Source organism: Anas acuta, chromosome 3 (assembly GCF_963932015.1).
Source record: "Anas acuta chromosome 3, bAnaAcu1.1, whole genome shotgun sequence".
In the NCBI taxonomy this organism is placed as follows: domain Eukaryota; kingdom Metazoa; phylum Chordata; class Aves; order Anseriformes; family Anatidae; genus Anas; species Anas acuta.
The window spans coordinates 8,664,722-8,692,614 of record NC_088981.1 but is presented as its reverse complement, the minus strand read 5'-3'; the positions used below and the strand labels follow the sequence as shown (position 1 = coordinate 8,692,614).

The 27,893-nt window shown below is 45.5% G+C and overlaps 1 protein-coding gene across 19 annotated transcripts in view; it reads left to right on the top strand.

The window, feature by feature from the left end:
* LOC137853344 (uncharacterized) overlaps window positions 1-26,404 on the top strand; it is a 69,292-nt gene extending 42,888 nt beyond the window's left edge. For 13 of the 19 annotated variants that reach the window (XM_068675630.1, XM_068675629.1, XM_068675623.1 and 10 more), the window contains 15 exons: window positions 1,768-2,077; window positions 5,611-5,690; window positions 8,958-9,043; window positions 9,682-9,911; window positions 10,420-10,609; window positions 12,698-12,767; window positions 14,774-14,863; window positions 15,123-15,239; window positions 16,983-17,094; window positions 17,742-17,886; window positions 18,931-19,044; window positions 19,656-19,800; window positions 21,073-21,221; window positions 21,797-21,936; window positions 23,436-24,906. In XM_068675630.1, the coding sequence (XP_068531731.1) occupies window positions 16,989-17,094; window positions 17,742-17,886; window positions 18,931-19,044; window positions 19,656-19,800; window positions 21,073-21,221; window positions 21,797-21,936; window positions 23,436-23,557 (921 nt within the window). In that variant the 5' untranslated portion in view covers window positions 1,768-2,077; window positions 5,611-5,690; window positions 8,958-9,043; ... (4 more) ...; window positions 15,123-15,239; window positions 16,983-16,988 and the 3' untranslated portion in view covers window positions 23,558-24,906. Of the gene's footprint in view, window positions 1-1,767; window positions 2,078-5,610; window positions 5,691-8,829; window positions 9,044-9,681; window positions 10,004-10,419; window positions 10,610-11,594; window positions 11,724-12,697; window positions 12,768-14,773; window positions 14,864-15,122; window positions 15,240-16,982; window positions 17,095-17,741; window positions 17,887-18,930; window positions 19,045-19,655; window positions 19,801-21,072; window positions 21,222-21,796; window positions 21,937-23,435 lie in introns of those variants that run through there. The other 6 variants (XM_068675614.1, XM_068675618.1, XM_068675616.1 and 3 more) reach the window with 6 other exon arrangements.
* The last annotated feature ends 1,489 nt before the right edge of the window (window positions 26,405-27,893 follow it).

The window sequence follows — 27,893 nt, the reverse complement described above, 5'->3', positions numbered from 1 at the left end:
CAACACAGCTTTTGAGATCTGCAGGACCCGTCCTGTTGCCCCAGTGACTTTTTTGGTTGGTTGATTGGTCTCCCTAAGCTTTCAACGCAGAGCAGGGACACGCAGTACTCTGAAGAAGGCCTGTGCCCTGTGCTAACTCCTACAGTTTGAAAAGGCTTGGCCTTGGAGAATGCTGGCTGGCCTGAGCCAAACCAGATCAGGCACTTCTCAAAAGAATAAAACAGTACAGAGCTGTTCCCAGGGGCCAGGATTGTTCCCCAGCATTGTTTAATTTATTAGCGTAGGTGCAAGTATTGTTGTTGATATAGAGGTTATAGCTTGCTCACATTTGAATATCTATTAGCAGCAAAAGCAGTGAGTTCTGCCTCAAACTTTAAGCCCTCGGGACCATTACTTACATAGAAAATTAAGCATGGTCCTTGCAGTCTGTGATACAAGCTCATACATAGTATAAGGGGTAGCATTTCCCTGCTGGCCCTGTAAGTGAAGTCTGCCATGAAACTTAGAGTGGCTCATCACCGTCAACATCAGTCGTACTTGAACTATTTGCTTTGTAGAGCTCTCACTCAAAATTTATGCACCTAAGGAGGAATCAGGGGGCTAAACACCTTTGAAGAGCAATATGTTATGTTTTTTCCTTGTTCTGAAAAACATCATTTATGCAACACCAGAATTCCCTGTAACTTAGCACTTTGCACTGTTATTTCAGAAATTAAAAGCTATTCCGGTGCTTTTTAATCACAGCACACTGTGACAAAAACATAGTTGCTTTGCAGTGACACTCATATCATTGCAATACCCACAGCTCCCTTAGAACCTGAGCAAAGGAACTAGGAGGCTGTAGGTGAGCTGGGTTTACCTAAATAAATGCAATGCGAGGAGCCTGCAGCAGGGTATGGAGTCACTCCGTAATTACCCTCCTGGTTTTTCTGCCTTGTCTATGAAACAGCCACTGGAACAGGACAACTTGTATAAATTCAGGGAGGGCCATGAGTTTTATTATAACTAACTATAACAACACTTGGCTCTTTGAGGGCTTTTATCCAAATGTCTCCAAGCCCTTGTTCTTCACAAAGAGAGATAAATGTAATTATCACAGTTCTAAAGTGGGGAAAGCTTAGGCATACTGAACTTAATTAACTGCTCATGGATATACAGCAAATCAGTAGCAGAGATGGGAACACAAACCAGTTTTCCCAACTCCTCTTTGTGCCCTAGTCACCGGATCCTGGTGCCATCTCTATCAGGCAGCCACCGCAGTGGGGTTAACGAGACAAAAAGTCCCAGTGGGGCAAAGCTCGGTTAGCCCTAAAAATACTGAGACAGCCCCATGCCCAGCTAAAATGGCTCTGAGGTACACCTGTAGCCTTCTGTCTGGCATTTAATGAGCCTGGACTGGCACTGGGAACTTGCATGCTGTATGTGCTAGACACCAGTTTGTTCCTCATACTTTGTCTTTGTGTTAATGCTGAAGTTTGCTTGCCAAAAGGACTGCTGGCACCGTACCGCCTGTCCAGCTGCTCTGGAGCACTTTGGCTCCGCTGCTCTTTCTCGGTCCCTCTCTGCCCCTGCTCCACCGTGCTCTGCAGCGTGGATCCCCTCTCCCCCGTGGTACGCCATGGGCAGCAGGGGGACATCCTGCTTCACCGTGCTCCTCACCACAGGCCCAAGGGGACTTCTGCTCTGGCACCTGGAGCACCTCTCCCCTTCCTTCTGTACTGACCTTGGCGTCTGCAAAGCTGTTTCTCACTCCTCTCTCTCTCCCAGCTGCTGTTCCACAGCAGTTGTTTTGTTTTTCCTTTCTTCAGCCTGCTCTCCCAGAGGCACAGACGACAGCGCTTCTTGGCCCAGCTCTGGCCAGCAGCAAGGCCCTTCCCTAACATGGGGCAGCTTCGGGATTCTTCTCGCAGAACCCACCCCGATGGCCTCCCCGCTACCAAAGCCTTGCCACAGGAACCCACTGCACAGCACTTGTGGCCATCAAGACCTGCACAGAGCAATTCCTCGTTCCTGGAAGCAGCGCCACGCGCCTGAGAGAAGAGGCTGTGTGAAGAGGTGCAGAGATGAGATAAGCAAGGTACTGATCCTTCAAAGGCAGCGTTTAGCTGCTGTTCTCTCAAAAGGCTGAGAGCAGAGAAGGATGGCCTTCAAATGTGCTGTTCTGAATAAATGGTGTCAAGGTGGAGGAAAGGATATTTTTTTCACCCCTCTCACTGACTCCGGGCCAGGTATATTCAAACTCTGTTTTCTCAGTGCTTACACAGCCTGGGTGCAGAGCTACCCTGAGCTGTTTCCTTCCTGTGCACTTACCAGCTAACATAAAAGCTCTGGCAATCAAGGTGCTCCTGGCATCTCCACGGGCTCTCTGGAGGTCTCTCCACCCATCTTACTTACCATCTCTTTTTGTACAGCTGTGATAGAAATTGTCTCAGCAAATCAGGAGAATTCATTGCCGAATGGGTGACATCCTTTTCCTGTTTGGGGTCAAAAAGTAACCTTGAGCTTTTGCAGCAGACAGACTCCTCTCCCTGTGTTTCCCCGAGCACAGTAGCATATGTCTGCAGTCATTTATCTACCTTGAGGAAGCAAATCAAGTTAGGATTCTCAGGATGAGATTTTTCTCGCGTTTACTGACGGCTCATCACATTGCAGCAAAGTGAGGCTTTCAAAACACGAAGGCATTTCTACCCCTGGCTGAAATAACACGTTTCAGCACAGTCAGCAGGTAGTTTGCTGCTCACACCCTGGTCAGTACCTGCTTTTGCTGAGAATGAAGCAGTTACAGCTGTGGCAAGGGGTGACCGATGGCAGAGTAAATATGAACCATGGGTTTTGTTTCCAGCCACAAGCTGATGACCAGTTTATCGTTTGCTCAGCTCACTGTAGGACAATGTAGTCATCTTTTTTTACCCCACTAAAGCTGAAGAGCAAGTGGGGATGGGGCTCCAGAGTGCCAGGCACTGTTCTGTGGAAAGGCTTCCATGGGAGAAACACAGGATGGGAGAAAGGGACCGTCAGGAGCACAATAACATGAGGGCAGAAAATAAAGACGTGCTGTCATGGAGGACAGACAGATGTCTTTAGGAGACATGGTATAAAAAAGGGGAATTGGCTGCCTGTAGCAAGTTAGAAAAAAGACAGAGGAAGTCTGGAGCTGAGGCTCGGGTTAGAAAGGAAGTTCTCTGAGGCCACATCTTTACTGGTAAGTTAGCACAGCCAGGCCCCTTCCTTGGTGCTGATGCCAGCTGGCAGAGCTCATGTGCATAATATTAAACTCTTTTGCTGTCAGAAGGTGGTGGCTGCCTCCACACTGCCTCCTGGGAGCTCTCTCTGGCTTTTGCTCCTTCCCAGACCATACCCAGAAACCTGCCAGGGATAGTCCTGATGCCTGCATTTCAGCACCCAGGCCTGGTGTTGGCCCTGCTTGCACAGCCACAGTCCTTACCTGGGCTGTGCTGTGGTTTCCCTTGCTTTGATCTGATTAACTCCTTCCTGCGGGCTGCTGCCAGCCCCTCTGAGCCACGTGCGTGGGGAGATGCACCGCGTGGATCCCTGTCCCAGGAGAGGTGTGGGCTGGGTGCACATGGAGACTCTGGCTCCTTGTCTCAGCGGTAGCCTGATCAACCCCAGCTACCTTCTGTCAAGGAGGAATCTCAGAAGGGAGGTGCTTTAGGAATAACGTCCCGTGAGGGTGCTGATTTGTGGAAAGGAGACTGCAAAGAGCCTGAAGACTGGAGGGAAGCAGCAGCTGTAAATGGAGATGCTGCCACAGCTCCCTCATACCCACACCCACCATGCAGAGCAGGTGCCAGCAGCTGTACAGAGCACTCCGTGGTGCAGCACAGGTTTCACTGGCACTGCAGAATCCAGCAGCTATTCTTGGACACCACCTACTGGCATTTTCCTTATTAACTCTTCAAGATGAGCAGTTTGGCAGCGTGTCGAGGGCATCCCAAGCCTGGAAGTGAAGAGACAAGCTTGGCTTTCCCAGTCCTTTTTGGTGAATGTCCTGCCTGGTTTTTTGTTTGTTTATTTGTTTTTGTTTTGTTTTGTTTTTCTGAGAGGGAAGCTGCCCTGGGGCTCTGTGAGAAACCCCGTTATGTAAGGGAGGGATTTTTCCTTGCAGTTGGGAAAGGGGATACCAAAAGAAGTGCTGTGAAAAGGAGGCGGATGAAAGAAAGAAGAGGAAAAAAAAAAAAGGAGAAAATGTCTTCAGGCACTGGTGAGGAACAAGCTGAAGGTCTTCCCTACTACAGTTTAGGCAGAAAGGGCATTTTATACCCATCAAGCACCACTTCAAAAAGCCTTTCAAGAGACAGAGCATTTAAGCCCACGATTTCTTCTTTTTCAGTATGCACTGGGCTCTACGTGGCATAAAGAAAAAGCTTTCCTTTGGGGATGCAGCATTTTAAATCAGAAGGGAGGAGGAGGCCCAGCTTCCAAATGCTTTGTCTTTTGGCACCGACACCAAAAACTGTAGTACTGATGGTTATAATTCCTGACAGTCATGACAGACAGAAAAAAAAAAAAAAAGAACAAAGGAGCAGGCAGTTGTCCTCACTGACACAGCTTGGGCACTGAGAGAAGACAGCAAGGGCCACACTGGACCTCTGCGTGGCTTTGCTGTATGTAATGAGAAGAAACCTCCCAGTTACAACTGCTTAAAGAATACAACCCAGCCCATCCTCCAGCATCTCGGTGTGGGCCTGCTGCAGCTCTGGTGTTTCAGCAGAAAACCCACTGAGAGGCTCCCAGCGCACCCGTGGGCCATAATTGCTCTGAGCAGCCTCCACCCACACCTCCTGCCCAGCAGCCCTATTTAAGCTCAGCCTTGGGCTACCTTGCAGGCACCTTTGTCTTTAGTTCTGTTGCCTGGCTTGGCCCTTTGGGTAGATGTTGCTCATTTCTACTCCCTGCTTCACTGATTGTAACCCCTGGGTGAACTTTGGACTTGGTCGATCCCTTTGCTGCCGGTGGGCCCTGCTACCAGCACCCAGCTCTGCTCGGGTTCTGTGGGATTGTGCTCAAAGGTGCTGCTTGTGCTGGGGTCTCCCTTGCTCTCTGAGGTAGGCAAAAACTCTTGCTGCTCTTCCAGTTCTTGTCCCTCAGGTAATTATCTCCTCCAGGGTTTTCCAACAGAGGTTCCTCCTGTCACATGTACGTACATCTCTTTCATGCTTGAATTTGTCTCAGAAGCAACCTCATTTAATATTTTCCTCTGAGGAACAGGGCTAGATTCAAGCTTGTAAACTGATTTATGTTCTCCTAAGAAGAAGATAGACACCTATCGTTCCACCATCTGTCCAAGGCCTTTTGAGACTCTCCATGGCTTACAAGGGGGTTCCTGTGGTAGTTCCAATCCTTGCTGGCTGTTAGTACATGTGCTTTCAGTCAGTTGAGGAATATCAAGCCCATGAGTTCTTAATGCCTGTATTCCTATTCTGTTCTCAGAAATTGTTATAAAAATCTTTCTTTCTTTTTTTTTTTTAAAGTTCTCTGAATGAGGTAAAATTCACAGAGATGTTTCAGAGAAGCTATCGATTGATGATGAAGTCTTGCTGTTCGTGACTGTCATGATTTTTTTACTGACAAACTCTTTCTCTGTCCAAGGTACAAAGACCCTTCAGTTTTACACCTGGAGGACCCTTATGGTATAACCTGAGCTCTTCTCCAAGCTCTTTCTTTACAAGGTTAGTGCCATTTTGAGCATAGACTTGATTTCCACTGGTAGCTGAGAGGATCGAAATGTAACAGGGCTATTTTTGTGCTGTGTATCCAGGAGTTTACATACTGCAGCATCTCAGCAAGCTATCGGTACCTTCAGAGGTATGCTGGCATCTCTGGCTGTTCTCCTGCTGGTAGGTAGCAGTGTTCTGCTGAAGCTTTGAGGGATTGTGCTTGTGTTTAAATATTAACTTCCTTTTCTGTTGGCTGACTGTAGAGTTTGAGGGATAAAAGATGTATCTGGCAGGTGAACAGCCTTTGGAAACGGAGCTTGTTCAGTTTGGTGTGTGTAGGGTGTGAACCCATAATGTAATGACTTAATATTAAGGGTTTTGTGAAACAATCCTAATTAGAGAGGCCTATTCCTCCAGCAAAACTGAAATTCTCTTCCTTCAAACGCTTCCATTTTCTCTTGTACAGTATGTTGCAAAAGAAGGTTTTCATTACCATGCCATATCACCCAGGGCTCTCCTTTCATATGAGTCCTGCCAAGTGGAGAAATGTGTTCTTGGAAAATGCTTACATGGCTCGAGAGCGTTGCTCTGGCTCAATAGCTCTTTCTGACTGGGCGAGCTCTCTCTTTATGGTGACTAAAATCAGAGGTGATTTATAGCCTGCATTGATACAATGTAATCCAGCCATGATAGACATACCTTTCATCATAATGAATGATGAATGTAGTTGTTACTGTTTTGTTTTATTACTGTAGCAGCTAATTCTGACCTGTGTTTATTGCAAAGGATGAATACGGTAAGCTGGAAAGAAAGCACTGGCCTTGTAATGGTTCAAAGTCACTTCAGGAGAAAGAACAGCTGTCTTGCACGTCAGGTGCAGACTATTTTACACTGCAGGAAAAAAAAACAACTGTTGGCTTTACACTTTTCAGTGTGCATTTCCTAAATTTAAAGGTGGAAAGTCATGTGTTCTCCTTCTCACGGTGCTGGTGAGATCTCTTAGAGACAGCACCTGTGGTCAGAGCAACTCTTTTCATAATTAATACTAACCCAGATTCTGTTCTCTACGATTCTCAATTGCTTACTGGTAGATTTCAACGTGGGTCCTAGATCTGCTGGTGTTTTTAACCTGGGAGCTTTGTGGGGCCACGTGGTATGTTGACAGATTATGCAGCCTGTAAATAATCTGTTCTGCAGTAATAACCTTTCTGTCCCTGTTTAATATATAATAGGTGGGAATGATCCCATGTGGGTCAACACGATTTGACTCCATCATTTCCATGGGCTTTGAAACCAAATAAGTCACAATACATCTAAACTTGTGTGGAAGTCTGAGCTCCTAAAGCTGATAAAAGAGGTGCCAGGACTGAATGGCCAGCCTGTATGATACATGGCCTATATTACAAGCCAGTAACATGGCTTAGGCTGTGAGACTACCACAGCTGTGTGCTGATGGCGTGTTGGGCCAGAAGATGTTTGGAAGCTGCAATGAAGGAAGAAAAGGACGTTGTCAGATTATCCAGAGAGTTGACAGCTCAGCTGGCTTCCCAGGTGTGAGAAAAAGCTTGCAGGGATGGCACTGTGGAGTTTGACTGTAGACAAGCCTCAACAAAATAAACGAGGCCTGATCAAAACTGCTAACACCATAAGTTTCACTAAAAATTAATTAGTAGGGAGGAAGAAAAGGAGGAAGGGCAGGCACTGCTTTGAAGATTGAGTTGCAAAAAGTAACATCACGGTAACCCTAAAGGGTATTTGGACAACGACAACATAGATTTGGTCTTCAGTGCAAAAATATATAGAGAAGCTGATGTTGCAGGCTCAATGCTGCCTTGCCAAGTTGCACAGTGCTTAACGAACAAGTGACGTGTGTTTTCTGACACCATGGGAGTTCAGTCATCATCAGCCTGCTGGTAGGAGTTTTCAAAAGGTTGCTGGTCTTGCTGCTGTCCTTTCTAGAGCCTGTTCTTTAGGCATCTTCCAGTGTTACTGCGGAGGAAATTCCAGTCCCTCCAAAGGACAAGCCTATTCTAAGGCATCTCTAGTCCAAAACGGAGGTACCCCAAATCAATGCCTCATCTGTGCCTGCAGGAGTGGGCAGGTCTCAAGTGATGTGTGGTGGGGCCGGGGACCTTTGCAGGCTGAAAAAACCTTCTGTGAGAAGCTGGATTTCACCTCCCCTGAGATGTAGACCCCCTGTGTACAGCTGGCTTCCCATGGGCATACTTGGTCTGGAATTTGAATGAGAAAAACAGGCTGTTGTGTGGCCCTGGAAAGGCTGCAAAGTGCTCTCAGAGGACACAGATACGTGGGTGTGCATCTGTGTGTCTTCATTAACAAATGCATTAACTGTAGGCAAAAATAACAATGTTGTCTTTAGTTAAGGCTGCCCTGTGCTTCCTGCTAGAGCTCTGCTTCTTCACTTCTCACTTACCCAAACTTTCTTCTTTGATTGCAGTTTTCCCCTGTTGCTGCCATTTTCCATCGTTGCTTGTTCACCTCAGGCTTAGTTCCTTTTCTGAGAAGCACTAGTACAAAAGGTCTGGATTTGACAAAATTTAGGAGGAAACCGATGTCTTAAATTTCTGACTGAAATAGCTGCTTTATTATTTTAACACTTTCATGTTCTAAAACGCAGCCTGGAAATTTGGCTGAGAGGTCAACCTGGAGCAAAGGGTGTGTTCTTCTTTTTGCCTTTGTGAAGAGCTGCCGGATAATTCTGTGAAGTTACAGGCTGTGAAAGTCCCCGTTCACATTCTTGTTGTGGGAGAGGAGAGGGTAGAGGCTGGTAGAAACAGCCTTTGGAAATGGTGTTTTCCTTAAGAGGAAAGGAATGGGGCAATGGTGTGGAATGATGAGAAGTGAGATGGGGGAGTGGACGCACAAGCAAGGATGAGGGATGTGGGAAAGATGGATTGAAATTGCATGATAGCATGTAAGTAAGAAAACTTTTCATAGGGACTGCTGTCTAAAATTTGCTACAGGATGCAGAATTTTTCTCCCTCTGTAATTCTGTACGGCCAGCCAGAAGCTGTTATTTGTGGACAAGGCTTTTATCTCCTGTCCTGATAAACAGAAAGTGAACAGCTTTCACCTTGCCTTAGCTCTGCCAGGATCTCACACGGTTAATACCTGCCTCACGTAAAGTTTTTTTTTTTTAACAGAAATGCTAACAGGGGTGTGAATAGATATGCACGAGAGAAGAAAAACAGCAGACGAAGGATTAGAGGAGTGGCACGTATTAATTGCTACACAGCACCCCATTTGTGTTTCACGCAGATAACCAGATGACAAAGGACAAACAAGCCTTAGAGGTAAGGTGACAAAAGTGAGGAGGAGCAGTGCTGGAGTCATGAAACACCCAGGTAAGGATAACACCACCCAAGAACTTTACCTGAAACTGTAGAGTGGTGAGACAAGACAGGGTGGCTCAAGATAACAATATCCACTGTTGAAAGGTTCAAAAGATGCATCAAAAATGAGTTTGTAGTTACCAGTCAGATCAAGAAAAGCAGTGAGGGCACAAATGTGTTGCCCCACGTGCTTCTTGCTGCACGCGAGTGATCCTGTCCAGACCTCTTAGGTGCACACAGCTCAGTGCATGTGAGTATGTTGATGGGAAGGCGGAATTGGGTAGAACCAACGTACTGGTTTTATTTACTTAGTGTAAATAAAAATTGCCTTTCCTGTCTGTAAGGTCTTTCAATGAATTTTTATTACTTTAATTTCCTGTGGTGGTGGAACTGAATGTTCCAGTTCTGCTAATGATTCACGTAGGAGGTGGTATATATCCATGTGATGGCATTTTATATATATATTTCAGTTGCCTTTAAAAAAAAGTCTAGATAATTAGCTTACAGAATTGCTATTTGAAGGGAATACTAATGCCAAAGTCAAGACACTCAACTGCTGCAATTTGAGGTTGTCTGTTCAAGCTTCACGCTGCCCTCTTGTAAGGAAGGCTGCTTCAATCAAAATGTTTGCTGTGCTCCTCATTTTCTAGATGCTCAGCTTAAGATGCCTGTTGCCTGATTGGGAAATGCATTGAAAGCTGCCGATTATCGTTGACTCTACAGAGTTGAAGCATATAAAGTGCCACAAAAATGCTATAAGAAAAATCAGGCCACCAGAGTGACAAAGCAGGCTTTCCATATAAAAGGTTCTTGATGACCTGGATGCTGCAGCTATAAAACGAAGGCACAGAAGTTTAAACAACACAAAACTGCAGTCCAGGTGTGTTTTCTCTCCTACTATCCCATCCCTCCTTGCTCCTGACCATGCTGGGATAGCAAATGGGCTCTGCAGTGCCTGTAAGCCATCACTGGGTATGTATTTGTATCTGTTGTGCTGCTGCTCATGCAAGGGACTTGCTTCATGGGTTCCTTATGCTCTTTGTCATGGAGCTGTGGAAAAAAGAAATAACAAAATGCTTGTGAAGCCTTCAGTTAAGGCAGTGGCGAAGGCAGAGCTAACCAGGAGGCTAACGTCTGCATTTTGTTCCTAAAATCAGCAAGGGGTCCAGCACTGTTGCTGGCCAAGCAAAATATTGAATGGTTTATTGCATGTGAGTGACATAGAGGGCATGGGGGTGGGGGATCCAGCGAGCAGCCGTGTGATTGAACAAAATAAAAAGTTCATAAAAGGAAGATATCCAGCATTATAAATGTGCCCTTGTTCATCCCTGCTTCATTTGGCTGTTTTCCATTGTATGTTTTTTTCACTGTATATTTTCTCTTCACAGCTGGGCTGTTTCAAGAGGAGGGTCACACAAGCAGGTTTCTTGTTTCTCATACCTGTGCTCTGCCTGCCAGCTCCAGAAAGAGGTGCATGCTGCTGCACTCCCAGTCTGATGCTGTAGACGCTGCCTGCCAGACGCTGCTGCAGACTCTTGGGCTGGCCTTGAAGTAGGCAAACTTACCAACACTTACCCAGTAAGTGAAAACATCTGGGGAAAATATTTTCTGTTGTTTGTCTTCATGAAGTTTAGCTTAAAGACAGTAGTGCATCATTTTTTCTTCTCTCTCCTTCTCTCACAAGAATGGGTCAGGGGTTAGTTTTGAGTTACTTAAATGTTTACAGCAACATTCTTAAACTGGAGTTCAAGCAAAGGATCTGATGGAGGTCAGACAATGAATTTTAGCATGGCCTCTGTCTTAAAATCTGTTTGAAAATAAGTAGACAGTGGATTCCTGTTACTGTTCGTATTCCCTCAAGCCTTCTGAGATCCCCTGCTGCCAAAGGGTGGATCTGTTTTGTTCTGCAACAATAAAAAGCAGATGATTTTCCTTCTTAAAATACCCAAAGGGGATTGCTAACACAGATCCTCTTCGCTGTGTGCCCATCCTACTGCTCCCAGTCAAATCCCATCCCTTCTAGCAGTACAGAAGGGCTAATCCCTGGCAGTGAAGACACCCAGATTAACCCACTGCGGGATTAGGATGCTTGAGCTGTTGTAGGAAGATTAGTATATTTGGTTCTCAATATTTGCTGAACTTTTCCTGAAAATGATTTCCAACGAGGTCGCTGACTCTGGGGTCAGCATGGCAGTTCAGGAAAGTCTGGATTTAAAGCAAGAAGCTGTAAAGATTAAACTGGAGCAGGGAGTGCACAGAATGCATTTTGGGTTTAAGCTCATCACTGCTGATAGAGCCAAAAGGCTTTGGCAGTGCAGTGCTACCGAGCTGCTGCCTTGCTGCAGAGGTGTTCAGGGTAGCAACGACAGCTGTCTTGTGATTTGGCATGGGATGGGGGAAGGAGATTTTCTGACTTGACCCAGAGGTGTCTTCTGGTGGCATTGAGACACTGACCTGTATGTCATCTCATATCTGCATTTGGAAATCAATGCCCAGAGCTGCTTTGCAGGCCAACACTTTCCTGCCCATGTGCTTCTTCTGTGTGAGCTTCTCCTTTTCATAGGCTAGACAACTTTGAGTTGCTTGGCTGGAATCAAATGTAACTGCTCCCTTGGCACTAGTTTTGTTGGACCGTTGTACTGGTCTCCACGTAAGAGATGAATATCACTGTCCTAAACGACAGTCATCCATGGTGAGGAAAAATGACTCTTAAATTGCCTTTTTCAGGTGCTTTGCTTTCTGGAGCTCCCTGCTAATGATACTGTACCATTAAGTGGGTGAGCTGCCCACAAATGAACTTGTCCCAGTTCCTGCACAATGCAATATGAATGTACTTTAAGGGCAGGGTTTCCACAGTGGTACCCTTAGTCAGAAAATGCTTTGCTTCTACTTCCTGTGCTCTGCACTGGGACTCAAGCTGTCCGTGCTCATAATGTCTTATTTCAGCTACTAGCAAGAGGATTCATTTTAAAAAAGGATCTTTCTCTTGTCAGCAGGTATTAGTTCAAATGCAAAGTCTGCTCATACTAGCTCAGCACCCTGTAAATGCTTACACCACTTCCAGGTGCATGGGGGACTGACAGCTGAGCTGTGGTCCCAGTATTACCATTCCCAGTATTCCCTGTGAACTGGCATCTGAGGTGCACTGACACTGGTGCAATACACCAAGGTGCTGCATGGGGGAAGGATGGGCATGATAGATCCCCTTCCTTGTTGAAAAGCACCTCTTTTTTCCTTATTTTTTTTTTCCTCCAGGAAGCTACAGATGAAGGATCTTAAAGATGGTTCATTTTGTAAAAGATTTTTAGTAATATAGGAAGGGAATATGTATATTTTTGTTTTCCAGGGGTAAACTGCTGTGATAGTACAGTAACTGTTAGCTTGGAAGCAGCTTTTCTCTGTTGTGATTCAAGTAATTGCAAACTTAAGTCTGCTTCAGAATAGTTTGTATTGAAAAGTACCGAGCAATAGACGTGTCCTGGGTTTAGTTCCAGTGATCTTATTCTGAATTGTTGCTGACTACCTGTATTTAAAGACATTTTCTTATAAATACGTTGGTTGTATCATGCTTCCTTTTGTCTGTGAATGTGAACACAAGCAACTATTTCTTAGCTGAAATGTGTGTAACTTTGTCATTTATCTGGCGATATCATTCTTCCTCAACAGGGTTCATCAGCTGAAACCCCTGTGGATGATGGAAATCTAACAGGCCTTCCAGTGAAGATACACCAGAAAGGTAGGGCCTTTCCATGAAGGTTTCCTTTCAGTTTGACAATGGAGTATCTTAGAGCTGTATTGAGAATTCCCACTTCGGGGAATGCTGTGCAGCCCAGTGAAGCAAGAGTTGTTCAGTTTTATCACATGCACTTATAAGCACTAAGCACATTCCTCTGCACTTTAACAACATACTTTGGGGGATGGCTGTAGAGCTGTATGCTAAGTAACTGAATATTTTATCAAAGGCCTATGTTGCAATTCTTCTGAAGAAATAACTCTTTGAAACCTGGAATGCAGGTCTAAAACTTGTCCTTTTGCCACACTAAGCTAGGCACAAGGCCACTGCTATGATGGCATCATTTCCAGTTGTCACTAAGACACAATAGTTGTATGATGTTCTTGCTGGTTATTACATGGGACAGCAAATTTTGTTGGTTCTCCTGATTGGTTGATGTTTTCTGCACATGGAAGTTGCCCTGGCTTTATATTAATATGGATTTGGCTGACTAGCTGTGCCTTAGCAGGCACATTTAAGAAAGTTGTCTGTATTAAGCACTTCTGATCACCTGTCCACTGGAAGAAAGTGGAGTGTCTGAAATTGTGCTGGGGTAGTTTGGACTATATGAGGAGTGAAAGTGCACATATATACAGAAAAATGTTGTTTTCTGATCCAGTGTGTAGAATGTAATGTATTCTGACACGAATCATAATTAAGCCACTGGTTTCCCCATCAGAATACCTTCCAAGGGTGGACCTCAGACCTATGCTGATAAGTTAGGGAACATCAGTGCTGGCTGGATGCCCTGCCCTTCCCCACAGCTGGCTCAATGAAAATCCTTCTTCATGCATTTATTTTTATTTTCCTCTGCCATCTAAAAAACCAAGTGATCCCAAACAGAATTAATTCCCAACCCCATGGTGTTGCTTCTAATGGGTAGGAATGTCCTTTGATCCCAGGTTTATTCACTGCTCTTATTAGCTGGCCCTGGGGAGCCCATGGGTAGACTGCCTGCCTGGTAGATGCTGTAGCTGCACAAGAGTAATGATATTTCAATGCCAAGGCACCTTTTTCCATTGACAATACTAGTTTAAATTTGAGGGGAACAAGTGGATGTGAGGTGACTGCAGTCCTGTAGGAGGTGGAGACTGATCAACCAACATGGCTTGCTCTGTTTCTGTGGGACTGACTTGTAGTGGGAGCCTTTTCTATGTTCGCAAACAAATGTACAAGTGGAATATACTCGAAACCAATCTCTTAAGAAAAAAAAAATAGGAAAAGTCCATTTAGGACTTCAGGATTTGGACCTTTCATTTCTTTCTGTTTCTGACATTGGAAAGACTCTCCCAGGGGTTTCCAGAGTCCATGAAATCTGGGAATTACTCCTCAAAAAGACCACTATCAAGGCCCTTTGTAGGGATTTTCAACAGTCTGTGTAGGAATGCTCTGCAAGGAATAGATGTGAAGCATGAAAATACAGGACTACTACACATGCTTGCTGTATTAGAAAAGTTATTCATACTTATACAGTGTTTAATGCTATAAAATGTTCCCAGAGTGCCAAGTCCTGACAGGAGCTCAACTTTCAGCTCCAGGATCTAGAGCTTGCTACATGTCCAGCTTTCCAAACCCCAAATGCAGGCTATTTTGTCTTTCCTTTGTTTCAGCCACCCCTGCAAGTATCCCTTCTCCCACCCAGGAGTGCTGCCTTGGCTGCGATTTTTGACCTATGGTATTCTTATTCCCTCCTGGTGGCAGAAGGGTGGAAATACAAAGCAGGAGAGAGCCCGGGAGCAGGCTCTCATTAGCTTTTGTCTGTCAGCAAGTTGGGAACGTGCATTGCTCGGGCTGTTATAAAAGGCCCTTGTTAAGTAATCATATTTCTCTTGCATAAGTGTTTGCTTTCGGAAGGCTTTGGCCAATCAGAGGCTGCAGCTCACGGACAGAGAGCAGTTCTAACTACAGTGATTTGTTTTTAAATAATGCACAAGTATTAATCTGCTGAAAGTTCTGTAAAATCTCTATAGATAAGCCTGAGCAGCGGAGACGTCAGCGCCGATGGTAGCTGAACTACAGCTGTAAGACTGCCAAAAAAACTCTGAACTGTGCGGATCGTTGTGAGTAATATTTCTGATCCTTCTAAAGGGTGTTTGTGGCTGATTACTGCAGGCAGGGAAATATTGCAGGCTCTCATTGCCAGCAATAAATTAGAGGGAGACCAGAGGTGAGAGACAGGCAGTGAAACTATTGACTGGCCTTAAAGTAATGCTTTCCTCCTAGACTTCCGTAAGCAAGTATGCATTTCTCTGAAGCTGGGTAATCAAGTCTATTCCAAATATGCTAATAAAAAAAGTGTGGTATTGAATTCAATTACAGGACTGTCAGGACAACGTAGATTTGGCCAGACAAGTGAGATCAAAGGACCATCTAGCCACGTATACTGGCTCAGAGTGGCCAACAATCTATATTCAAGGAAAAAAATTAAAGACTAAGGTAAGCACACAGTGATATTTCTTCTACCGTGTTTTCCTGGTTTTCAGAATTCTGCAGAGCAGTCTTTTTCTGGAGTCAGAAAACATATTTTTAGTAGTACTTGTGGATTTTTCTTTTCAGAATTCGCTGGCTCAGTATATTTCTGAGGACACAAGTTGTTTGGGGATTGACTGACAAATCTCATCAGGAAGTCTCATCAGAATTTGATATCTTTAGTTAATTGAGTTTTACGCAAGATTTTCATGAAAATAAATGGATAGCTTTCCTTTTAAATGGAACTGAAAACAAAAGGCTTGCACAAATTTAGCACAAAACAGTTTCCTATCCCACTTCCTTGTGATGTATCTGGATGTAGCTAAACCCCTGAACAAAGCCCGGAACTGTAAAAACTATCCACTAAAGTGGGAACTGGAATTTATTAGTTAAATGCTGAGCAGCTTGGAACAACTGCTATTGTTCCTGCTGACCCTAGAAGACACTGAAGTGTCTCTGTATAGAAACGACAGTTGAAGTGCTGGGCTGTGAAGGGAAATAGTTATTGCCCATAGGGTGGATGCATGTATGCTTGCTTCTACAGATGGAACAGAACTTTTTCTTGATATAACAATGATTTACTAGTGGAGATCATGTGGAGAGCTCAAGTGACTACTTAGAAACCTTGAAAAATGTAGTATATAGATTTTTACAGTCTATGGAGTTCATAAGACATGCTAAAGCATTTAAATCGTATTTGCAGTCAGTAGGAGGTGGTAATACCCCCATGAAAGGAAGTGATTATTTTGTAGTAGTTATGGGATTAGAGACGTAAATGTGGAAAGCTATCCTGAACTAAAAGGCATTCAGCTGCAAAGGCAGACTTTAATATTTCATATTTCTTTTCAAAAGTAGAGGAAGTGCTAGGCCTGTTGGCTTGGGTATAAATGCAGCAGTGCTATAGCATAAGCTGGGACCCATCTTTTACACTTGCTTGTTAACTATTTAGACTGCAACCCCCCTGCAATACATCCCCAGGCAAACCTGAGCTATAGCATTTGCCCTGCACTATACCAGTAAGGGATGGGTGGTGACAGTGGACTAATTGCTGGGTACTCGTGGATTGCTATTTGGCTTCTGAAATCTAGCAAGGGTTTTTTCTTTTGTGGTTCAAGTTTGTCCAGAAACAAGGCAGCCTTCCTTCCCAAGTGTTTGTAAGCACATGCTCTCCATCTGAAACTAGTATGGGGTCTCCAGCCATTACAGTTTGGGGGGTGGCAGAGGGAGTTAACAGCCTCTCATGGATGCTGTGAGACAGCTTTTTCACCAGACCATTAGATCAATTTATGGATCTAGAGAGTTGTGTTTGTTGTTGTTGTTTTTTTTAAACTCATGAGAGACTATTTAAGATGCTACTATTAGAAATCTCTGAGTTGTCTGGTGAGTAACCCAGGGAAGTATCAGTTGTTTGCCCTGTTTTGGACTGCTCCCAGAGGATGCTGGCTCAAACATCCACCTAGTCAGTGTAAGGCCTCTCTTGTTCTTAAGCACATATGGGATTCTTCCCTCTCCTTTCCATCTTTGAGTTGTGAAGCTTTCCTCTGCAATTAAAATGGTTAACAGATTCATCAAAAATAAAATAAAATACAGCTAATAGCAGCTAAAACTGGAGTATTTACAACATTTCTTTTTTCTAAAATGGTCTCTGGGATGTGAAACAAACCTAGGCATAAATTAGGATAGACAAACAATATTTCTAATCTGTTGCAGGATAAAATGGACTCTATATACAAGCTGAAGATTTTTGTGATGCTTTTATCTGTTGCTACTTTCACAGTCATGGTGATACTGAATGCTGGAAATGCCACTGGATTATTCAAAGGTAATGCAAGCAATTGTTTAGTAGTCATTGTTTAGAGAGGTAGATCTTGTGTATCATATCACTTTATGGTATAATGGTGCCTTAGGTGCGCTCTATTTCCCTTCTCCAAATACACCCTTATCAGAGCAAGGAGGAAGCAGTTAGTGCATCCTCCAGGTGTTACAGACAGGTGCCTGAGCCCTTTCCAGTCCTTTTAAATTGAAGTAGTCTTGTCCCTGGTGAACCTGGATCTAGCTGTGGGTGAAAAGCAATTTTGACATATATTGCACTTGTATCCCTGGCTGAAGCTGTTCAGGCCCTGTTTATAGAGGGCAGTGGTTCTTGGTTTGAACACTATCCAGCTGAGTGTCACAAGTGGATGCTGTGCTTCTCTCTGGCTCTTACATGTAACTGGCTTTTCTGGTTCTGTGCAAGAAGAAGATGCTCAGGGTTCCCCACAAGGGATAGTGATCCCATAATGGGTTTTTAAAGGCAAGGCAATTGCAGCATGTGGTTTGTTTTCAACAAGGGCATCCTCTCATCTCCCTCAGATCTATTGAGGTGTGGACTAAGCCTTGAGGAAGATTGCAGGGTGAGAAAACCAACAGTCTTTCCCCATCCTCCGTATGTAGTAACACATTAGTCTGCAATAACATTCACCACTGTAGGTCTGTTCCGGACAACCCCTGGAAACATCTCGGATAAGTACAACACTGACTTCACACCAGCTGGCTGGACTTTCCTCATCTGGAATGTCATCTATGCCTGGCAGCTTGCCTGGCTCCTGTACGCCTTGTCAGGGATCTGTCGAAGGTATTTTCCACACTCATGGTGCAAATGATGGGGGGGTGGCTCTTCCCTGCCGCGGTTTGGCCTGTTACCCCACTTTCCTGGGGTAAAAAGGTAGAGTAAAATCACTGCCATTCCTTTTGACTTAAGAGGCTGAAGCTCTGGAGCTTCTTTTAGGCTCAATCCAAAGCTGGAAAGCAGTTTGAAGGTGTATGCTCTAGTATGTGGGCAGGTTACAAAGTAAACTGTTCTGTTAAACTGTTCTGTGATGCCTGGCTTCTGCTGATTCACGTGATCTGATACAGCTGCTCAGTGGCTACTAGATAATGAAAATCCACAGGGGCAAAATTTCTGAATGACAAAGCTAATCCTTTGAGTTTATTCTCTGGCAGAGGTCAGAGAATCAACACTGACAAGTCTCTCAGGTCACTGAATTGGATTTGAAGCTTTTCCCGGGGCTATGAGTTCAATAACTGCCTCATGAGTTATCTGTAACATTATGTGGTAATTCCTGATAGGTTTTCAAGGGGGACCATGGATTACTTAGTTTGAGTCTTGTGTATTTACTGTTTTTACATGGCATATAAGAAGTCTTAGTTGACAGTGGCCAATGCTGAAAGAAAAATGGAGTGTTTGAGATTGATCAAGTCCATGTATGTGTGTACACACATACACAGATATACACCCACACTATGATCCTGTAAGCCTTTTTTCCCCAGGAACTGGGCAAAAATCCCCATGACCATTGCTGCCACCACCAATGGCATAAACTTTGGAGCACCTGTGGAGCAGTCAGTCTCTAGCACCCACTAAATCTGTGATAACTGCAGTGGTGGTGCAGAGACCAGCAAGGAGTTCTGTACCACAAGACATTGTTTTGATGGAGAAAGCCACAGGGATTATATTTTATCTCTGAAAAGGATATGGAAGTAAAATAGTCTGATTTGAGCTGAAGTGCCCAACTGAAACATGAATTTCCTGTTAGCATGAGGATAATGAGGCCAGGAGTGCTTGGCTGTTCAATGCAGGCCTTGTTTTTCTTTTTCCATACCCACTTTTTCCTGACAGGAATGAACTTGGATGTGTATACATAAAGCCAGACTTGTTGCCAATACCTTTTTACGTGGCATGGATTCTAAATAATGGACTCAACGTTGGATGGCTATTTCTGTGGGACCGAGAGTAAGTCATGTTTTCTTTGTACAGGCTTTCTAACCCTCATGATGGGACTGCTTAATTTTGAGCTTAATTTTAACCATTTGTGCTTAATTTTAACCATTTTCCCCTGTGTGTGAATGCTTAATCACACCTGCATGAAACACTATGGCAGGTCTTTAGTGAAAAGTAGCATTCATAAAAAAAATGTTAAGGGTTTTACACAATGTTTTCATCTTGTCCATGAAGTGGATTGGTTGTTGAAGCCTAACATCTCCTCAAAGCTGCAGTTCTTCAGTGTTTTTTATCCCACAGATAAGACAAGATATGACACCCTTCATAAATGCAGTTAAGCTCCTTGCCTTGGATTGTTTTCATAATCATGCTCACACGAAGGGCTTATAATAGCACCACTGTCAAGAGGTGAAGAAATCAGCCGCAGTCAGGAAAATAATGACTTAATCATAAAGAGTAAAACAGCGTGTCAAAATGAGGGCTACACATAGTGATTACCTTTAATAAAGGCTTGATTAGCTTAAAGTCAGTAAAGGCCAAACAGTAAAACTACGAATTAAGGTATTGTGACACCACTAAAAATGCACTGTATGCCATGTGTATGTGTGTATTCTTTGTCCTAGATACCTCCTCCCAGCCCTGGTGATCCTGGTAGCCCTCACTCTTACCACGTATGCCGCTCTCTTCATCTCACACAGAGCCTTGAGTATCCATTCCTCGTGGTTTGTGAAGGGTCACAAAGCTGAACTCTGGCTCATCCGGATCCTAGTAGGTGGCATTTAGGAAATTGCACAGTTAGTAAGTGCTCAAAACAAACAAACAGGGAAAAAACAACCCACACCTCTGTGTAGTGCTAAAGGTATTGAGAATGAAAGATTCAAGGGCAGGAGATAGGTAAGGGGGGATTTCTGCCCTGACTTTAATTTGCAGGAGCACATAGGCTTAATTGTAGCTCAGTTTCTGATCAGACATGATGGGAATGAATCAGAGCCAGTTATATCCCCCTCACTTCTCTAGCTGCTGCAGAGTGAAGTTTTCAGTGAAGCATTTTAGCCCAGATCTGGTGGGGAGAGGAACACTTCTCGCAGAAGTGGGGGAATCACAATCCCTAAGGGTGACTTCTGTTATTGTGGCAGATAGAGATGTCCTCAGCATCTGACTAGTAAAAAATGTATTATATAAGGGGGTTAGGGTTTCAACCTTCCCGAGTTTTGCCAAATTCTGGTGGAAAATGACTTTTCTGCCATCCCTGAAGAGAGTGGGTGTACATATTCAGCAAACTGCACAGAAAGAATAAAATAAACGTACACCATCACGCCTTGATCCCTCCCTGTGCCCTCCTCAGATCTGCTACCCCAAATCCTTCCTCCCCCACCCAGGAGCCCTCACACTACAGATCTTCTCCTGGCTGCTGTGTGTGCTTTAACTGCCTTTGGTTCCTTCGCTTGACGTTGGTGTTGCTCAGTGAGAAACTGGGTCAGCTGAAAAAGCACATCCAAGGAGCCAGGAGGGTTGTCAGCAGAGGGGGAGTCTCCAAAGCTGGGAGTCCATACGTAAAGGTTCCTATCCACCCTGCTGGAATGTTTCTAGGTCTCTTGGCACAAATTGGGAGCAGGCATTTTTTTGTGTACCCTTGCATTTTGGTTCCTGAGACACAAGACAAGAGTAACACGGGGAATTGGGAGTAGCTGGGCTCCCTGTCCTTGCTCCAGAGTGACTCCAGCTCTCAATATTGCCTGCGGCAGGTTCCACATAGCAAATGTGCTTGCTGGGAGGTTTTTGAGATTCAAAACCTGTTTTCTCTCTGCCACTTAAGGCAGCCTGCAACAACAGGGCTGAGCAGCCAGGCAGACTGTGTACTTTGGGGTGTATGTGTGACATAACCACTGAGGCTGCAGGGCTTCATACGGGGAATCCTGCAGTTGCCACTGGGGTGGATCTTGTGGGTATTTTGGCGACTCCAAAGCCTCAGCAAAACAAGAAAGAAATGACACCATTAATTGCTATTTTATCCCCGTTTGTCTTCTTGCTGTGTGGCAGGTCCAGAACGGGCTGGCGCTGTATGCCACCTGGACCACCATTGCCTCTCTGCTGAATTTTGCTGTTGTGTTGATCTACAAGTGGAATGTGTCCAACGAGATAGCAACGACTACCTCTCTGAGCATCCTTACTCTCCTCCTACTAATATGGTAAGCAACCTCTTGGCTTCCCGCCTGGCTTGAAGGAGCCCTTCTACCTCTAACATCACCAACAGATTGGATCATCTGCCCCAATTCATTAATAATATCTGTCCCTGTACTGACACTGAGTACGATGGCCTCTGCAATTCATAGCTCACTTCTTCACTATTTATTTCTCCTCTCAATGAATAAAAACCTCCCCTCAAAAGCAATTTTGTCACCTCAACGTAATGCCCCCCATGGGGTGTTACATCAAGCAGTAAGCACCCATTCTCCATGGTGCTGCCCCTACTTTGAATGAAGCAAGAAAGTTTTTGGGTGTATTGAATTTAACCTTCACCTTAACAACCCTCCAGTTGTGGAAAATTTGTATCAAATAGGATTTTATTTTGTCCTTAAATTTAACATCAATAACTTTTCATTTAATCTTATCAATTTTAGTAAATGAAAGATTCTTGGACCCTGCTCTATGCTCCACATTGACCTGTAGCAAAACATTCCAAGTCTGATTCTTTTCTTACATTTCCCCCCCCCGCCCCCTATAAAACTTATAGCTTGGACACATGTCACTTCTTTCTTCACAGGTTTTATCAAGAAAACTTCTTTCTTGACAAGTACGTCCGTTATAACCTCACTATCTACCCAGTGGTCATAGTGGCTCTGGCTGGCAGCGCGTGCAAGAACTTCTCACTCTCATCCCCAACCACCAACGGCATTTTTATAGGTGAATCTTTTTGGACTGTTTCCAGTTCTTATAAAAGAACTGTTTACTGGCCTTCTTCTTATCTACTTCTCTCCTGTGTATTAGGAGCAGAAAGACAGACTTTCCTTTTGAATAATAGAATTTAAAAATAAAAAACAGAGCTAGAGATTTGTTAGAAGGCATTTCACTTTGCAAACTAAAGAGTGGAGCAGGGTGCTTCCCTTTGCAATTGAAATTATTGCTCATGAGCCCTTAGGCTTGGAATCAAACTTTATGTTGCCTCCAATTCACTTCCAGGTGCATTAAATTTGCCCTACAATTGTCCACCTGTGCTGTTTCAGAGAAGTTTGCCAGTTCTGGGAGCTTTTGGGTCCTCTGCTGGTAGCTCCCTGCCCTCTGACCCACGGCAGGCCAACAGAAGAGCAGGGCTGGGATAGAGACTGTGGACTTGGCCTTGTATCACCTGGGATAAAGGGCAGGGCTTTAATTTCTGACCCAAGGAGAAGCTGTATCTGAATTCCACAATGCAGAGCCCTGCACATGTTCCCCTCCTACATAGAGCCCAGGCTAGCCTTGACAAGTTTTGCCAGGATTATTTGGTTGCTGCAGGCCACTGTAGCTGAGCTGGATGTAGTCATACATTGTAAAAGGGCTTAAGCTGTATAAATCCTGTACAGTCAACAGCCTGGTAAAAGCTATGCCACCATGAGTAGTTTTATGCTGGCATGAAAGGTACTGAGACGCACAGACTCTCAACCCTGCTGTAGCAATTTGGGATTCCTATTCCCACCACAGGATCAGCAGAAGGGAGTGTAGTGCCACCCTACAGCCTTCCCAGTGCCACATACCAGTGGTTAAAGCCTAGACTTGCACCACTACCATCATCAAAGCCACTTCAATACATGTTCTCCTTCTGCAGTAAGGGCAGGGTGGGCAGCTGGGAGCCAGACCTTGCCTAAAAGCAGACAGCAGGATTTAGCAGAGCTTGTCTGCTAAAGCCACGAGGCCACAGGTGGCTCCTGTCCTAATAGTTATGGCCAGCAGGAATGTGAAGGTGTGTAATCTCTGGCAGACAGCTGTGTTCCTGCAGGAGGTGCTTCCACTGCTTTTATACCAGCAAAACTTCATTCTTAGTGGTTCAGCTTGTTTGGCTGGTAGGACAAGAATGTGCTTTTCCCAAACTAGTGCATGTTTCTTTATATAGTTCAACTATTCTTGGATTGTTTGGTTCATGTAATGCATTTTTATGCCTGTGTCCGTAAGATCTACCCCTTTTACACATCCCTTGACTGGGAAGCATTGGGCTAGCTTTACTGGAGAGCAGTGAAGCTTTGAAATCTGTGCCTTGCCCCACAGCAACTCCCTCATGGACGTTTCTGATGGGGGTATTGGCTCCTCTATAGCATTCTTTGTTTTTGTGCTAACCACTTTCCCTGAATGCCTGCTGTATTGGGAGCTAGAGCGTGACAAGGAGCACTGACTTTCTCTCCTCTGCTAATGTATTTGTGTTTCTCTTCCAGTTACACTGCTGGCAGTGACTTGTTTTATCTTTGCTGTTCGCCTGGGATTAGTCATCTGGAGGCACTGTAAGAGACCACTGGAAGCACCAAGAACCCCACATCCATCAGGCACAGTGGCCTGAGATCTCTGACATGGTGATGTTGTGGCAGATACTTCAGAGGGAGAAATGAGAATTGGGCATCCTGTATCCACTGCTCCTTCCTTCTAGTATCAATTGCCTTTTTTTCTCCTCTTTCTTTGTTCTGAATTATTATGGCTTGTGTCTACAAATCGGCTCTCCTCCCATGTTCTCTCAGATCAGCTAGGCACAGCCCCACCTTGAATCTGCACCCTCCTTCATTTGTTTCAACTCTGCATCAGTGGAGGAAGAGGTCCTGCAGCTGAGCAGCTCTGAAAACCTTCCTGATGACTAAGCTGGGGCTCTGCTCCTTCCAGTGTGATGAAGGCTGTCAAGAGATGCCTGGCAGGCTTGCACAGACAGTTGCCCACATTCTTTCCCTGAGATTTTGTTATGTTAAAGTGCATCTCTGGGTGAGCCGTCCCTGGGAGCTGTGGTGGGCAGTGGGAGGCTTCATTTCTTGCTGACTTTGGCCAGCGGCCATCCAGCACTGGGCATCTGCAAGCCTCAGCCCTCCCTTTCCTGCTTCTGTTTGTCACAATGAGAACAGATGCTGCAAATCTAGAGATTGACTCTTGAGGTGTTAATTCTAATGTATGATGTGCAAGAGCAGGGTGGAGGGGTGGCACAACTGCAAGTCTTCAACGTATTTCAGGTTATTGTAGCTCCGATGACTAAAAATTGAAGATGCGTTCACTTTTCAGCAGGTATTATGGTCTCTGGGCCTCTGCCGTGTTTTTTCCTGACTTTCTCAGCTAAGTTTGTTACTGTGTCAGTGACTCCATCTGTGGACCTGCAATAACAGGGATCTGTGCCTCTCCTGCTCCACCTGCAAGACAAATGAGATCTGGGTCAGGTGGGAGCAGTGGGTTGCTTTTCCCTGAGCTGTGCAGTGCACGACTTGTGCTGGCTGCCTGCCTCCTGCTGGAGAACAGCTTGTAGCTGCTCTGGCACGTCAGACCATAACAACAAGATGATGCCTGATTTAAGTTGAAGCCTGTTCCTTCAAAGGGTGCCCATTTAAAAATTAAACTCTTTTTTTTTTGGACAAGGTAGAGTGAGTTCATCCTAGCTGAGTGCTTGGTCACATGGCTCTGCCACTGTGGACTTGGTATTAGGAAGGCTGAGGACAAATTGATTGCATTGTCAGACCACTGCCTCTCTTTCCTGGGTGGTGTTGGGAAAGTTTTCCCAAATTGCTGCTGCTTTCACATGCTGAATACCTTGCAGTGTTATTACGAAGGTGAATTCTCCTAAAATAGGCTCTTTTTTACATTTAACAAACACAACCTATGTTATGCAATTCTTGTCCCTCTCTTGCATTTTATTTTTAAATAAAGTTGCTAATGCCAGTGTTCTGTGTTAATATGCAAGCACATCACTTCTGCAAACCCTACACATGCCTAAAACAGAGCTCCTGGCTCCTACGTTGTTCATGCCCTGTCTTCTGCAGGGACCCCTCTGCCTTGCTGGAGCTTCCCCTCCTTGTGGGGCTGTGCAGGAGCATTGCTGCTCCTAATCCCACCCTCACCACCCCAAAACAAGCTGCAAAGAGCTCCTCAGAGGCCTGTTTCTGAGCACTGCTGAGGAGCTGCAGCAGCGCCACGTTCATCTTGTGCAGACCTCCCTGCAAGAAATCCCCTGGCAATGGCCCCAAAATGCTAGGGCTGGGTGAGCCCCTACCCTGGCCACCCACAACTAAGCTCCTGGCCCCCAAACCTCCTTCCAGCCTCGTTTCCCCAGAGCTGGGGCAGGCAGACGTTCCCACAGCCGTCCTGCCACAGTGAGCCCCTGCCAGCTCTGGGAAAAGCAGCTTTCCTTGCATCAGTGGCACGAACAGGAGCCTAAAAATATCAGCACCCCCCCTCCCACCCCTTTCCTTTTAGCTGGGGGGAAAACAGGGTTGAAAACTAACAGTGTGAACCTTCCCCTTCTAGTTCGCAGCATGCTATTTTTAAAGGCCGTTCCTTCTGAAATGCCTCGTTTCCAGTTGTTTTCCAAAACCAGAAATACCAATGATGTGCGTTTTTCCCCACAGCGGATCATTCAACAAAGCTGCGTTTCACGAAGCCCCGAGCCTGCCAACATTTTTGCAAAAATAATCTGCCCAGCCTTTGTTTTCATGAGCGATTATCGGATTTGGGTGAATTTTACTGGATTTAAAATTTCTTGGAAAGCTGGTGGCATTAGGAGTACAAAACCTTTAAAAAAAAAAAAAAAGAGTTTGTTGTTGTTTCTTCTCTCTCTCTCTTTTTTTTCTTTTTTCTTTTTTCTTTTTTCTTTTTTCTTTTTTCTTTTTAACTGAAAAATGTAATTCAGGGCCCTGTTAACTGCCTGTATGTCTCTCCTAGCCCAGTCTAGGATGAAACCTGAATCCCCCGATTGCCTTGCCTCCCCGTGGGGCTGGAGGTTGGAGCCACCTGGAGGATGACTGGAGCTGGAAGATGTGTGGAGCTGGTGGAGCTGGACACCGTGGGGTTCCTTGTAGGGAAAAATGAGGATCAGCCAAGCCACCACCAGGTAGGCAACCCAGTGCTGAGCCTGGGGTGCCTCCTTCTGCTGGCTGGGGCTGGCCCCAGCTCGTCCTTCCTCATCCTCTGTGCACAGCAGCCTCTATCCGAGGAAGGTAAGGGATTGTCCATCAGTTTAGCGCTGTTTGCTCCTGAGGGCTGGATGTTACCACAGCTGGGAGACAGTCGTGTTCAGTAAAAATTCCTGGGGAAATCTGATTTGGAAGAACTTTGCATCAAAGTAGCTGTGGGTCAGGGGAAATATGCATTTGAACCGAGTGAGCAAATATGTTAATTCAAAAGGAATTAAAAAAAATAATAATAAAAAGGCTGTAAGGTCCTGGGTCAGGCTCTCATTAAAGTCTGAGACTTCCAGAGAAAAACATGGCTCATTTCTCAGATTAGGACTCATCTCGTTCCTCTTTGGTGACCCCTAGAACGGAGGAGTTGCTGGAATCCACAGCTCAGAGCATGGTGCTCCTCCCGTGATGGTCCTGGCCGTGTGTGGAGCTTGGTGCTCCTCCTGTGGTGGTCCTGCTCTGCTATTTGGTGCTCCTCCCATGAGGAGCTCATCCTCTGGGCTTGGGGCAAACCCTGGCTGTGCCTCCACTGCCTTATCTGCAAAGCCGAGAGGAACAGGAGCAGCCTCTGCGTAGAGGACAGCGAAGATCTGCAGATAAAAGCGCCAAAGACGACCGGCGATGATTAAAGGGATGCGCACCCTTTGCTGTGCGCACAGTCTAAACATGCACGGGCCATCCCGGGCCCTTTGAAAGCTGTTAGATGCTTTAAAGCTAAATATTTATTTTATCTGCACGGAGTCGGGACAGCCCTGTGTTGGGAGATTAGCTCAGCTCCCTCTGTCAAAGACATCTCGGCGAGGAGTCACAGGATCGGGCATGAACACGTGGGAAAAAATGCTGGATGAGCGCAAGATCCTGACCCTGCTCCCAGCAGAGCCTGCAGGGGCACACATCAGCCTCGGGAGCTGGAAACTTTGCCTCAAAACCCTGAGTGTCCACACCAGAAAGCTGTGTTTTTTCTTGCCTCTTGGGGAAGAAAGGAGCTCAAAAGCCCTCGGTTATGTTTAAGGCACTGAGAGAAGACGCAGCTCGCTTGGGATGGGACTGATAGGGGCCAGGGAGCATTGGAGGTGGTGGTGACACTACTTGGTAACTCGATTTGTCTTGATGTTGTTCTAATAGCTTTAAAAACTGGGCGGTGCTGGAAAGAATTTGGCTTCAGTGACCCATAACATGAATTATTTTCATCCAAGAGACAAAAACCCCAGTGTTTGTGCCTGTGCCCATGTGCGTGGGTGTGAACTGGAGAGCAGAGCATCCCCTGGCTCCGCAGGCAGGGCTGGTGAGCACGACATCGGCATGCTGAGAGCTGGAAAACGCTGCTACTGCCTTCCCCAGCATCAACGTGTATTTTCCAGGAGCAGACTGAAGGAACAGCTTGCTATTGTAAGCCCCCAGGGCTTTGAGAGGAGCAGGGTGGCTGAGCAAAAATGTCCAAGAGCTACGAAACAGCTGGTTGGGCTCCCTCACCCCCAGGCTCTATCTTAATCCCATTAAAATCAAACCGGGGAAAGCTTAAGCCCACTGGTGGGACTCTGGGGCTGCCCTCCCTGCCAAGTGCACCCTCTCAGCCACCCCGCTGCTCTTTTGGGGACACCTTGCTCCCCACAGATGTTCCTGATGGGTTGGCGTAGTGGATTTTGTGGGCACCTCCTGGTCTGGCAGAAAGGGGTCACCGCGTAGCTGCAGGTGTCAGAGTGAAGGGGCCCCGTGCACCTCACCTGCATGAATTGGGTGCTCACACGT